The sequence below is a fragment of the Ipomoea triloba genome, chromosome 15 (assembly GCF_003576645.1).
Source record: "Ipomoea triloba cultivar NCNSP0323 chromosome 15, ASM357664v1".
Classification (NCBI taxonomy): Eukaryota; Viridiplantae; Streptophyta; class Magnoliopsida; order Solanales; family Convolvulaceae; genus Ipomoea; species Ipomoea triloba.
In genome coordinates, this window is record NC_044930.1 from 11,282,876 (window position 1) to 11,296,174 (window position 13,299).

A 13,299-nucleotide genomic window follows, 5' to 3' on the forward strand; every position below is an offset into this window, starting at 1 on the left:
TAATCTGATCTGATCCATTCGATTTTCACAGATGTAAGATTAAGATTGGTTCTTAGTTTTCTACTTAGGGTGTGTTCTCATAGGATCATAAGCATATATATATATATATATATATATATATATATATATATATATATATATATATATTTGTGTTCAAATGAAAACCACCCTTTAAATGTGAATGTGAGAACCAACATGAATGCATATGATCTACTACACAAATGCACACAATCTACTCCATGGTAGATTGTGTGCTTTGTGTGCTTGGAATATAAGATTGTGTGCATTCATGTAGTAGATTTTGTGCATTCATGTTGTAGTTTTCATGTTCTCACCTAAGGGGTGGTTCTCACTTAGTCGCAAATCTATATATAATCATTGATACAAATTAAGTTTGACATCTCAATTAGTTTGAGTAATTGAATTTATAACTTTTGACCATATTTGAAAAATTAAAAGAGTAGATTTATTACTTATAGAATTAAATGAGAAATTAAAAGTACAATTTTATTAACGTAGGAAATTTTATTTTTCTATCAAGATTTACTATTTTAAAGATACATATATTAAAATTAATAAAAATGAATTGTATTAATCGCAAATTAAAAAAGAAAAACAGATCAGAAGTAAAGTAATGGAGGATGATGATGATGCAAGGGGAAAGATATCATGTGAGAGCTGGTGAGGATGTTGAGAATGGGGTTGCGTGTTGTGCGGGAGTTGAGTAAGATGGTCGATGCATGCACCCCAAGAATAGGGGGCAGGGTAAGTCCCTAGGCAGATTTGATTCTCCATCTTTACCAAGGAAAAGGGAAAATGTTGACACTTGTGGCTTTTCTTCCCTCACCTTGCCTCGTCAACTTCTTTCACCATTACTTTAATTTTACTCAAAATTCTTCACTTCTAATTTTATTGTTTGGCATGTTTCCAATGGTACTAATTATAAAAATTTGTTCATGTGTATCAACTAATTAATTATCATTAGTTTGTCAAGCACATTGTATTCAGATGGCATGTAGTGACTCTCCTATATAAGAGGTCATGATATTGAGTCTCAGTGGAGATAGTATTGTTGAACGAAACTGCAGAGATGATAGATTTTGATAAATCTGGCATAATTGTCAAATTTTGGGAGATCTCATGGCTGGTATAGGCGAGCTACTTTTTGCGAATCTGTTGAAAGTCTCATGAATAAATTTTGGTGGGGGAGCAGGACGGGGAAATTCTGGCGAGCTTGGGTTCAAACAACTCTATGCTTTCAATTAGCCCTATTAGCCTATTATCAAAGCAAGGGTGGTGTTTTCTCATGGTTCCGTATCTTCCAAGCTCGTTACTATCCTATTAGCCTATTATTTGGTGCATTACTTCCATACAAGCTTCTGTTAATTAAGGTAAGACTTAATTGTGATTGGAAGTATGATTAGGAAAAGGATACATTACCCTAGCATATGGATAGTAACCATCAAGAGAGGGCTGAGAAAGTGAGAGAAACTATGGGGTCGTTTACTAAAATGGAAAAATAGAAGATTTTCCAGAAAAATAGAGAATTGGAGAAGTGGAAGAATGGAAAATGGAAAACTTGTTTACTAAAATCAATTTCCAAATATATATTTTCACTTCCATTCTTCCGTTTTTCTGGAAAATTGGAGAGAGCCAATTTGACGTTCTCCATTTGGAGAATTGGCAGAAACACGGGTGGTTAGTACCATACTAACCCGGAGGTCCTTGGTTCGAAAGTTGCTTAGTGCTTGTTTTTATTTCCTCGCCTCTTCTTCTTCTAATTATTATTTCTATTTTTATTGCCTCTTCATCTTATTATTATTATTATTATTATCTTTGTTATTATTATTATTATCATTATTATTTATTATTATTATTATTATTTTCTTTTCCTTATCTTGTTCTTCTCCTTTTTTTTTTTTACTATTATTATTATTATTATTATTATTATTATTATTATTATTATTATTAGACGCCACCCTCTTAAAGCTAGCTTCCTTTTTTATTTTTATTTATTTATTTATTTATTTATTTATTATTATTATTATTATTGTTGTTGTTGTTGTTGTTGTTGTTGTTTTTGTGGTAGAAATGTACAAAAACTATATGAAAGATTGTAACCAATGAGGTTTTGCGTATTTCATTCATAATTAAACTAAGCTCTAACATGAATAAAATAGCTATAATTTATTTAGTAATATGTGTCTATTGATTTTTGTAACATTTTACACATTTAGTATTATTGTATTGAATTTATTTTTATTTCAAAGTTGAACTTGTAAAATAAAATCAGAAAATTGAAGAAATGAAGAATGAAATTTGGAAAACTAGAGGAATGGAGAAGGAAAACTGGAGAAATGGAAAACTGGAAATGGAAAAACAGAAAAATAAAGTAAATGACCCCTATATTGTTACTCTGCTGCTGCAGTCCCGTGACTACACAACCTTCATCAATCGGAAGTTATAACTGGAGGTTAGTACTTTAAAGATCCGTTTATCACGTGTTTATGTTATTACGTGATTTATATGCTTACATAATGGTGTTTGCTCATGGTTCCGATATCTTCCAAGCTCGTTACTATCCCAAAAGGACATTCCTTGATGTTGCTTTGGGGCATAATTGAAGTTACTACTGGCTGCAGAGTATCCACGCAGCTCAACATCTTATTGTCAGTAGTGTGAGACGTAGGATTGGTAATGGGGTTGACACGTATATTTGGACACATCTATGGTTATCAAACGGTGCATATGCTTGGGTTCGGACGAGCCTGACGCCTAAGCTATAGGACGTGAGAGTAAGTGAGCTAACTAACCTCGTTGCCCATGAGTGGGACAATGAGATTTTGGTAGACTTGTATAATTCAAGGGATGCGGAGGTGATTTTGAGAACCCTCGTTTCCCCATACTACAAAGACTGTTGGTACATAGTCCGCAGTGGCTATAGGTGGCTTGTTACTTAGATAACCAAATTGGGTTCAGACTTTATACATTAGGTTCATCATTAGTGAGAATATGAAGAATAGGTTGATGCATAAGACAATTTAGGCCGAACTACTGTAAGTCTCTACCATAAATTTGATGCAATTATATCATTTGTTTCAATACCCTTAAATATGTAAATTTGGATAGACGATTCTGTTTGCTAATTTTTATATTCTTACCCTTAAATTTAAAGCCTATTAAACAAATATTTGAATGACCAAATCTGAAACAAAATCAATAGTCAAGAAACCAATTATGATCAAATTGAAAGTCGTAAATAAAAATTGATAAAGGTCAATAGTCAATGAATTATTCCTAGAAGAGTTTATTACCGAAATGGTCCCTCGACTATTGTGAAATTACCAATTTGGTCCTCAACAATTTTTTGTGACCGATTAAGTCCCTTGACTTTGAAAAATTTAACCAATTTGGTCCTCCGTTTATTTTGCCGTTAAATATCCGTTAAATCGGGACCAAATTGGTAATTTTGCTATAGTCAAGGGATCATTTCAGTGAAAAATTAATTACCAATTTAGTCCCTTGACTATAGCAAAATTACCAATTTGGTCCCCTGACTATAGCAAAATTATCAATTTGGTCCCGATTTAACTGATGTTTAACGACAAAATAAACAGAGGACCAAATTGGTTAAATTTTTCAAAGTCGAGGACTTAATTGGGGACGAAAAATTGTCGAGGACCAAATTGGTAATTTCGCAATAGTCAAAGGACCATTTCGATAATAAACTCTTCCTAGAATTAACTCCTAGATTAAAATATATTTAAAAATAATAAGAAATAAAAATAATACTTTGTAAATTTTAAAATATAAGTTTTTTTAATAGTAATTGAGTCGTTTCATATAGTTAATTAGATTGTAAATAATAAAATTTGAAGAATATTTTTTTTGTACTTCAGTTTTGAAATTGGTAGGAACCTATAATTTTTAATTTTTATGTTACTACTAGTATAGATCCATTATATCACTACTACGGAAACATTATGTTATTATTACATGTTCATTAAATCACAACTACAAATTTATTAAGTTACTATTACAAATTCATTAAGTCACTATTGCGAATTTATTAAATCACTACAACAGGTTCATTAAGTAACTATTTCAAGTGTATTAACCTACTACTGTAAGTTCAATAAGTCACTATTGTAGGACCTACTAAACCTACACTAATAACTTATTATATGTTCATCAAATAATTATTTTAAGTTCATTAAATCATTACTATAAGTTTACAATTATTAAAATAATATATTGAAATATATATATATATATATATAATCAATATAGGTGTTATTTTAAAATTTTCAACAACATATATATTTTCTATATACTAATTTATTTATAAAAAATAGAGAATAATATATTTAATGTCACTGTAATTGACTAGCTTCCTGAAGTAGAGGTTTCTGAGATTTGATGAACGTTTATTCTGTTTCTTTATACCCATACTTTAGTTTATTTGCCAAACACTACATTTCTTGTATGACATATGGGTCTGTCTTCTTGCATTTGTCACAAATTTTGTCAAAGCATCTCCGTGTTGTTAAATCATCATCATCATGGTGGAGATGTCAAAGACCTGTGGACTGGTATAAACTTGTGAGTCTTGATAGAATGTCTCAACTTCAACTTCTATTTGCCTCAGTTGTACCAATCAACTAGCAAACGAAAATGGAGGGGGAAATGCCATTCATGTATGTACTTAACCATCATCCTCCAGGGCCAGTAATAGGGGGAAGAATAGCTCATTCCCAGAAACAACTTTTCTGGAGATACAAGTACTTACCAAATAAAAGAATAAACTTATTATTGGGAGCTATTTCATTCTAGGTCTATTTCGCGAACCAAACATGCTATAAAAGAGAATTCAAAGAAGGAAATATTAGATTGATGGGATTACCATGTGGTCTAAACTTAATTGCATAGTTAGTAATACAAAACTACCTTGCAGAGCTTTTTTGACATCCAAAAAGATTAGGATATTCACATCCCGCCTCATTCCTGCAAGAATAAGAAACATGGCTCATCATTGAGAATATAGTTACGCCTAATTTAACACCATTAAGGCAGTTGCCACATAGAATTCAAGAAAGATGGCCCTTGAGAAAACTACATATTAGCATACAAGCATATATAGGTGGGTGGTCATAATTTAAAGGATTACTAAGGCAAACTTCAAATCAAGGCCTCTTATAACAATTCACCAAGCTAAGTACTGTCTCCTTTACTACAAAATGTTCAGCCTCTATCATGATCATGATTTAAAACCTTATAGTCTTATCATCTCTGTAAAAGTTATCAGTTGCAACCCATGCACCTTTTTAAAGATACTATCATCTTACCGCTAATTACTTCACCGTCTGTTGGTAAGCCAAACATGTAATCTTTTCATGCGTTTGAGACCTTGCTCCAAAATCAGTTCCAAATTCTTATTGTAGGTCCCGTGCACACAAACTGCAGCATACACAGAAACAACCATATGAAAAATGGACTACTATATACAGCATAAGAGAGTGAATCTTCAATTCCTAGCACATGGCAAACATATCTTTAATTACCTGGAACTTCTTCAGCTGAAAAGATTGGTTTCAACAAGTTTTCGGTTGCAACTGTCTAACACATGCCATTCCAGCAGAGAGGGGTAAACAATTGAATCTAGCATAAAACATTAATTCAAATGCACACCAGAGGGAATAGAATTTTAAAATTGCATACACCCATAAGTAGTGATACCACCATCCTTATATATTCATTGGAGCAAAAAAGATACTGTGAAGTGTGAACTTATGAAGTAGAATGGGAATGTAATGGAAAACAATTTCCCAACATGTTGAAAACTGGTGTAAATGTTATATCCAAGTATCCAACAATACCTTTAATGCTTTAAATTATTTTTTAATTGTTGATCATTTTCTGGTACCAGCAGAAATGCAGAATGAAGATAGCTTGTTCTATCAGAAACTACTATATACATAATACTAACTCAGTAACTCTTTTGACAGATGGATTACCGCTACTGTGTGCCCTTGGTTTGCACGTACCCAAAGCTCTCCATTTTCCTCCAACAAGCTAAACCTTTGCTTGTTGTCCTTCCTCACTGCCTAAAACATACAAAGAGCGAAAAGAAGTTTCAATTATTTTGCAAAAAGTTTAAGCCACCACTGCCAAGAAAATTTATGAGGCTCTGAACAAAAGATTTCACAGTAAATGAGTAAATGAGAAAAAGAGAAAAAAGGTGCAGTTATGAAACATTTCACACTAGAATTGCAATAAGTGTGATATGTTCACTAAAATTTGCAACTACTTAGTCACACATTGCTAGTAAATGAAAAAGAATAGAATTTTTCAAAATGTAAAAATGGATGAATCCATGATAGAATTTATTGACACAAAAAAGAAGCAAATTAATCTTTGCATGGATTTTATACAGAAACACTAGACAGCAATAATACAGAAACTGATTCCAGAACTAACCTCTTTGATATCATCAACTGTGTGCAACCTCAATGGTATATTGGCAAACGTTTTTAAATCTAGTTTCAATAGATCTTGGACCTTGACAAATCCATCACTCCTCATATTTCAATTTAGCTCAAAAGCCATGTGATGACGCAGAATTCGCGTTCTGAGGTAATTACCAACAAACAAACAAGTTAAGATGTATGCAGCATACCTGCTTGTGTTGATAAGCGAGTACTTAGGTGCTTAGTGCAAAGAAAAGAGAATGTGTTCAAACATAGTAGTCCTTTACAAATTATCCACTTCCAATCCTTGGAATCCAAGCAAATACAACCTAGACAAAGATTATGAATGTGAAGCATTTCATGAAGAACCTGAGAAATTTCAATGCTGGTCTACAACCAAAGTTACCAAACAGTATAATTTTTTAATCTTTCACCTCCCCCTGGGAAAATGTGGAATACAACTTCTAACTTCTTCCATACCCTAATCCCGTTTATAAAAGGTTCAAATTGCATGCCAAACAAATCAAAGATCGCTCAAGTTAGGTCAAGACAAATTTTTATTATTCTTTTGGTCAAAAGTTAATTTCCACTGAATTCTCATTGAAGACAATGACCAGTTCCAGTGGACAACTTTAAGTGTAAATCAGATCCTACTATCTCTATTATTTTATTGTTTTAGTATAACTAATTAATGTTATTATAGGTACTCATAGTGGGCACCCGCACTCAGTGGGGAGAGTGAGTTTTGAAAAAAGTCCACCTGATGCGGGTTGAGGATGTGGATGGATGAAGAAAATATAAGGTGGGTCGGGTGATGGTTATAACCCTCTCCAACCCATTGTCATCCCTATGTGGATCGAATGGTTGATTTTAAGTATAAAAAATAAAATAATTTCTAATACAAGATTTCAAATTTAAAAAAAATTAAAATAATCAATTTTCAAGCAATTCATTCAAAAGTTGCTGAATTTTAAGAAGTTGTTGAATTTTTTGAACAGATTCACGGATTCGTATTTACCCCAATTTTTTACCTTTTTAATCTCAAAGTTAGGATTTATCTCTTGATAAAAGTTATATTCTTATGAATTAGCTTTCCTATGAAACTTGAATTTCTCGATTGGACCATTGTAAATAAAGATATGCCTAGAATACTACACTGTAGTCAATTATTGCGAGAATGCATGTTTTGGCTGCTTTCCTAATTCCATGTCTTGTTTTTCAATCTCATTTTGATGATTTCCAATATTTATTTTGAACATTCTTCAACTTCAATACTTTTGATTATTTCTAACATTTTCAATTGACAAAAACTTGTGTGAGACCGTTTTACGGATCCTTGTTGTTGAGGCGGGTCGTATCAAAATAAAAATGTAATATTTATACTGAAAGGTAATACTAATCAGGAACAGAGTATTTATTACTTATATGAGAACTTGTAATACATTTGGTGCTGGTGGTTGTGGTGTTGGTGTTTGTGGTGGTAGTAGTGTTGTAGTGGTGGCGGTATTGGTGGCAGCGGCGACAACGGTGATGTGGTTGTGGTGTTGGTGGTGGTGGTTGTGTGGTGGTAATTGTGGCAGTCGTGATGTTGTGGTTTTGTTATGGTGTGTTGGTTGTGGTGGTGATTGTGGTGATTTAATGGTTATGGGTGGTAATAATAATAAGCCGGAAACTAATTTTTTTTAAAAAAAATAGAGGGAAGAAAGATCCAAAATAAAGCATTCAGATAACGTCTTTCGACTAAAATAGGAAGACATTTTCTACAAAATTGGTTAATTTTCGTTGACCATAAAGAATATTTTCCATTGTCTTCATTTTTCTTGAGTACCCAAATGCTAAAATTTTTTTGGAAAACGACTTTCAGAAATAATTTTTCCGAGTTGCCAAACGAACCTCAAGTGTTTTGGCAACTCAAAGTGTTGGATCCTCTGAAACATCGACACTTAAAATTAAATCAAATGATGTAGCTTAGAATTATGATGTGTTAGTTGATGGTAAAATTTTGGATAAAATAACATGTTTGTTGTGTGGGAAAGTTATGCCCGTTTGAGTGTATCGAATAAAAGAGCACCTTGGTCATATACAAAGAAATGTTGGTCTATGTTATAAATCTACAAAAAATGATCAACTTAAGTGTAAAAATGCAATCAATGAAGCAAATACAAGAAAGAAAAATAAGAAATTTAATGATGTTAATTTAAGGGCAACCACACCAATATATTTTTCTTGGTCTTTAGAATAGTAAAGAATTGAGCAATTACGTTTTCGCTGATATGAGACTTTATTTTTAGCAGCATTTTTCTTTTGCAAAAACCCTGAAAAAAAAAGAAAAAAAAAAGAAAAAAAGAAAAAAAAAGACGTGAAGTGCATGTTTGGATCGCACTCATGTGCCCCCAGCGGGCACGTCCGGTGGCCACTCTGACTTTTAACCGTTGAATTTTTTAGAAAGAAAATTGTTAGAGACGTTTTTTTTTTCTTTTTTCTTTTTCTCTCCCATTTTTTGTCTCTAACCTATATGGTAACCTACAAAATTATGCAAAAATTCAACTAGTATAGATGCTCTAAGGTCTTCCTCAATAGTTAAAATTTTGGTGTGGTTTTTGAAGAGTTTTTGTAAGTGTGATTAGGAAAGAGAAAATGGAGTGGAGGAAAAAAAATGAAAGAAAAAAATAAAACAAAACAAAAAACTGAAAAAAAAAAAAAAAAAGAAGTAATTGCGCGCCCAAGCGAGATTTGCGCCTCCCCTAGTGGGCACATCCTTACTTGTCAAAACCCACAAATTTGCAGGAGAAAAATACCCCAAAATTCACCCAATTCACTTTTGTAAAAAATTTATCCTTAATATTTTACTATTCTAAAATCCCTTCAAAACCCATAAATGAGGATGGTCTAAGGGTCGATGTGAATATTGGTGATAGAATTGATGTTAGTGAGTTGCAAAGCTCTCTTGGAGCTATGAATCTACCCTTCAGAAGGGCTTATGACTTGTAAGATATGACTAATTCAATAAAAAGCTAAACTTAGACTTATTTTAAATTTCATTTAGTTAAAATGTTAAATAAGCTTAGACTTATATGTATAAGACATGATATTCAAGCTTACGTGCCTAACCAGTATATACATCTTATACTTAATACGGAGTATATTTTTATATTTACGATATAACCGAGTGAATATATCAATTACCTAAACTTGAATCTCCAAAATCCTCATTCTAATTCTGTAAAATCCCACTGGCGACGGCGCGACGCGGCTTCGGACTGCGGTACCGACTGACTGATAGGTAAATCTCCCTTCTCCGCTTCTCCCCTGCGATACCCACCTGCGGGCTGCGGCGGCTGCTGCGGCTTGCGGGCTTCCATTAATGTTGTTACCTCAAGCTGTTCATGTTCATTAATCAGAACCGTCCCCTTCAAACACAGGCTTCTATTAACCTTTCCAAAAGCAAGGTTAGCTTCTCAGCTAATTCATCTACGTTTCAATGCGGTTCTTTTTATTCTTGAACGCTTTGGTTTTTTCTTGTTTTCTATGATTTTGATGGAAAAGGAAAGTTATGTAGCAGCTTTAGGGAATGGGTATTCTAAAGTTTCGAGCTTTTCAAAGTTTTGGGAATTTTCTCCACTGCAACTTGAATTTGTTTTCACCAATTTTGTTGGTTACTTGCTTTATTGAATCCACATTTAGTGATAGGGGAAGGGTGATTGATAGCACAATCTATTGAAGCTCTTATTTGCATTGTGGTTATTCATTGGTTTTCAAGACATTGATAGTCGAGGCAATGGTTGAAAGTGGTCGTATGGTTGTACCGAGGTAACTCTAAGCAGCAATGTTTTACCGCCTAGTGCCCTAGTCAGACTAGTGTGTTTATGGCCACCTAAGGCCAAAATTGACCCGGCCTAGGGGTGCCTAGTGCCTAGGCCGAGTTTTACAACACTGGTTAGGTGAAATGCGATGCAAACCAAACGTAGACCATCACTTTCTCTTTGCTTTGAGTTTTATATACTTATTATTATTATTATTATGTATGATTAATGATAAAAGATGATATGTTAGTAATAGAAAAGGCTTTCTTAGCTTCAGATAATATTGACATAAATTTTAGGATGCTGAAATGTTATGTACTATAAAACCTAGAATCCTAAGTCAATGGTTATAGACTTATAGTAGGAATCATGAATCCCTTCTGTCGGGATATACTTGGGAGGGACCTAAAATGAACTTAAGATATGGGATTAATATCTTTTGCTAGTTTACTGTTTACCTTAAAGTTTAGTTGGATATGTAATGGAGGATTCTGCTAATATGAATCAACTGGTTATATTCAGTCTTGTATATTCCAGACATTAGTAAATTAGTTTTTATGGACTGGCTTATAAAGCATTAGCCATTGCATTTTCATTTATGCATACAAATTTAAGGTTTAATGCTTAGATACATCGTAATATGTGCAGTACATCTTTAATCCATAGAATTATTTTGTGTTGTTCTGTCGAATACTCAAATTTGTCTTGATTAGTAAAACACTCATTATGTATGTATGTACATACGTACATACGTATGTCAGTATGTGTAGTTTTTGATGTAACCTTTATCTTTTTCCTGCACATTTTAGGACCTTTTCATGGTTCTTGTGCTCTGAATGTTATGATGTATGTTTCCACCTAACCAAGGAGTGAGGGTTAAAAATGACCTTGTTTAAACGTTGAGTAGTACTTTTATTGATAAATGAACATTCAATAGGTTGAAATTTGTTTGGGCAAACTCCATGACGACCTATTAAATATGGATTCACTCGTTCACCTAATTGAGAGAGCTTGCAGATAGCTCAACAAGCAAGAAAAGTCTTTGACCAAAACCAAATGTGGTTGATCCACTTTCCCTTGGACAAACTCCCTGACAACTTATTAGATATCCATGCACCTATATAAGAGAGAATATTGAAGATTACCAGTTCAGAGTAAATGAAGAAAAAGATAAATCCCCTCTCCTAGACTCTAGAAGATACCCTTCTCTTTAGTCATCTTCTCGGCAGGGCATACAGCAAATAAATTTGATATTTGTTTACCTAAAGTTTTAGTCATGGTTCAATTTCTCCTCCATCCTTACTAGTTAAGTTTGGTTTCAATTTATTGTTGCTTTTCTTTTTCCCCTATTATTTATACAACAGTCTCATTTTCTTATGTCTGATATTTTGCATCATTATTTTCCTCCGGTGGTTATACCTATAATATCCTTGTCCATGTGCTTGTGGGAGTCCCATGTTGATGGAATTATATCCAATTTGGCCAAAGAGATTTGTCTGATGTCCAAATTGAAACCAAAACTATTCATCACTATTTACTAAATTGAGTCTTGGACCAAAATGAAACTAAGCTTAAAGCTAGAGTTCTAGGACCAAATCTGAAATTTACTCTGACATAATATTACTGAAGCATTATTTCAACCCCCACACTCCAAAACATTGAAATGTACATATCCTTCACTTTGTCTTCTTGGAAGGATAGATCTTTGTGATGCTTTATTCTTCCTAAAGGATCTTCATTTTTTTTAATGCATTTCTTGTAGTTACTACATGCTAGAGATTGCTATTTGAATGGATTGTTCTTACATGATGTTCCTGTTCCTTCTGAATTCTGATGTTGTATACCATTTATGCATCAGAATTGGATGTTATTTTTAAAAAAAAATAGCATTAGATGTATGAAATTCACTCTAATTCTTGATGCTATATCGAGCCCAAAATTGAAAACCAAGTAAAACTGTATAGACTGAGCTAAAACCTTGAAGTCTTGGCATGATTCTCCATTACAGTTATGCGCAAACTGAATTTATTGTGTTTTTTTTTTTTTGTTCGTGTAAATCAGAAATGGTTATTCCTCCACCAGTTAGACCAGAAAGAGTCACGAAGTTCCTCAAACCTTACGTCTTGAGGATGCACTTCACCAACAAGTATGTCAATGCTCAAGTAGTCCACACGCCAACTGCAACAGTTGCCGCAGCTGCCAGCACGCAAGAGAAGGGCTTGAGGTTGGGGATGATAGAAGCGAAAGAAAACACGAGGGATGTTGCTGCTGCTGCAAAAATAGGGAAGCTGCTGGGGGAGCGATTGCGGGTCAAAGGCGTTCCTGCTGTTTCGATATTATTCAAAAGGGATCAGAGATATCATGGAAAGGTCAAAGCTGTGATTGATTCCATAAGGGGAGAAGGAATCGAATTGGTTTGAATTTTGGATTATGATACTATGTGCTGCTGATGAATAAATAATTCCTGAGTTTATTTCATGGCGTCTCTCTTGAACAATTTATGCTAAAAAACTTGGGTTATTTGATTCAAATGCATCGTGGGACAGGGAAACTGGAAATGTAATTTTTGTTTAGGGTGCTCTGCAGTTAGCACTTTGCAAGTTTATTGGTACTACAAACGTTGAAAAGTTAGCACAGATTCTTCATGTTTTCCTGACATTTTACTCAAATTACTCACTTACTTTACATTTGCCGTTTCATCTTTAGTACACTTTCTTTTATATGATAATTTATTTATCACTTGGAGCAAATTGTACAATTCTTTTCTCTTTTCCTTTTTCTTGAAATATTGAATAAAATATGAACTCAAATTTCAAATTGTGTTCTACTACGAGAACTCTCAAATTCTATTCCATCATGATAAAATAATGTTGAATAGCAATAGAGTGAAACAGATTTTACTGCAAATGATAGATGCTGGATATGCAGAAACATAGTGGAAGGAAAACACGGATATGGAATGCACTACTCCTTGACTTCAATGCGAGAACGAAGGCACTCCCCTTCAGAAGTCAAGGGAGTCATCCCTA

The 13,299-nt window shown here is 33.4% G+C and overlaps 1 protein-coding gene and 1 pseudogene across 3 annotated transcripts; one reads left to right on the top strand and one right to left on the bottom strand.

The window, feature by feature from the left end:
* Window positions 1–1,608: 1,608 nt before the first annotated feature.
* LOC116005677 lies at window positions 1,609–12,117 on the bottom strand (annotated as a pseudogene).
* Window positions 9,644–12,969, top strand: LOC116007696 (50S ribosomal protein L18). Of its 3 annotated transcripts, none has more exons than XM_031248444.1 (3): window positions 9,648–9,750; window positions 9,869–9,916; window positions 12,332–12,969. In XM_031248444.1, the coding sequence occupies exon 3, from the start codon at window positions 12,334–12,336 to the stop codon at window positions 12,688–12,690; it is 357 nt and encodes a 118-aa protein (XP_031104304.1). In that variant the 5' UTR covers window positions 9,648–9,750; window positions 9,869–9,916; window positions 12,332–12,333; the 3' UTR covers window positions 12,691–12,969. The 3 variants fall into 3 exon arrangements, with proteins under 3 accessions (XP_031104307.1, XP_031104304.1, XP_031104305.1); XM_031248445.1 differs by having other exon boundaries at window positions 9,651–9,750; window positions 9,890–9,916; XM_031248447.1 differs by lacking the exon at window positions 9,869–9,916 and having other exon boundaries at window positions 9,644–9,750.
* The last annotated feature ends 330 nt before the right edge of the window (window positions 12,970–13,299 follow it).

Coding starts and splice junctions, on each gene's coding strand:
- LOC116007696 (XM_031248447.1), top strand. CDS start 12,334: ATGGTTATTCCTCCACCAGTTAGACCAGAAAGAGTCACGAAGTTCCTC.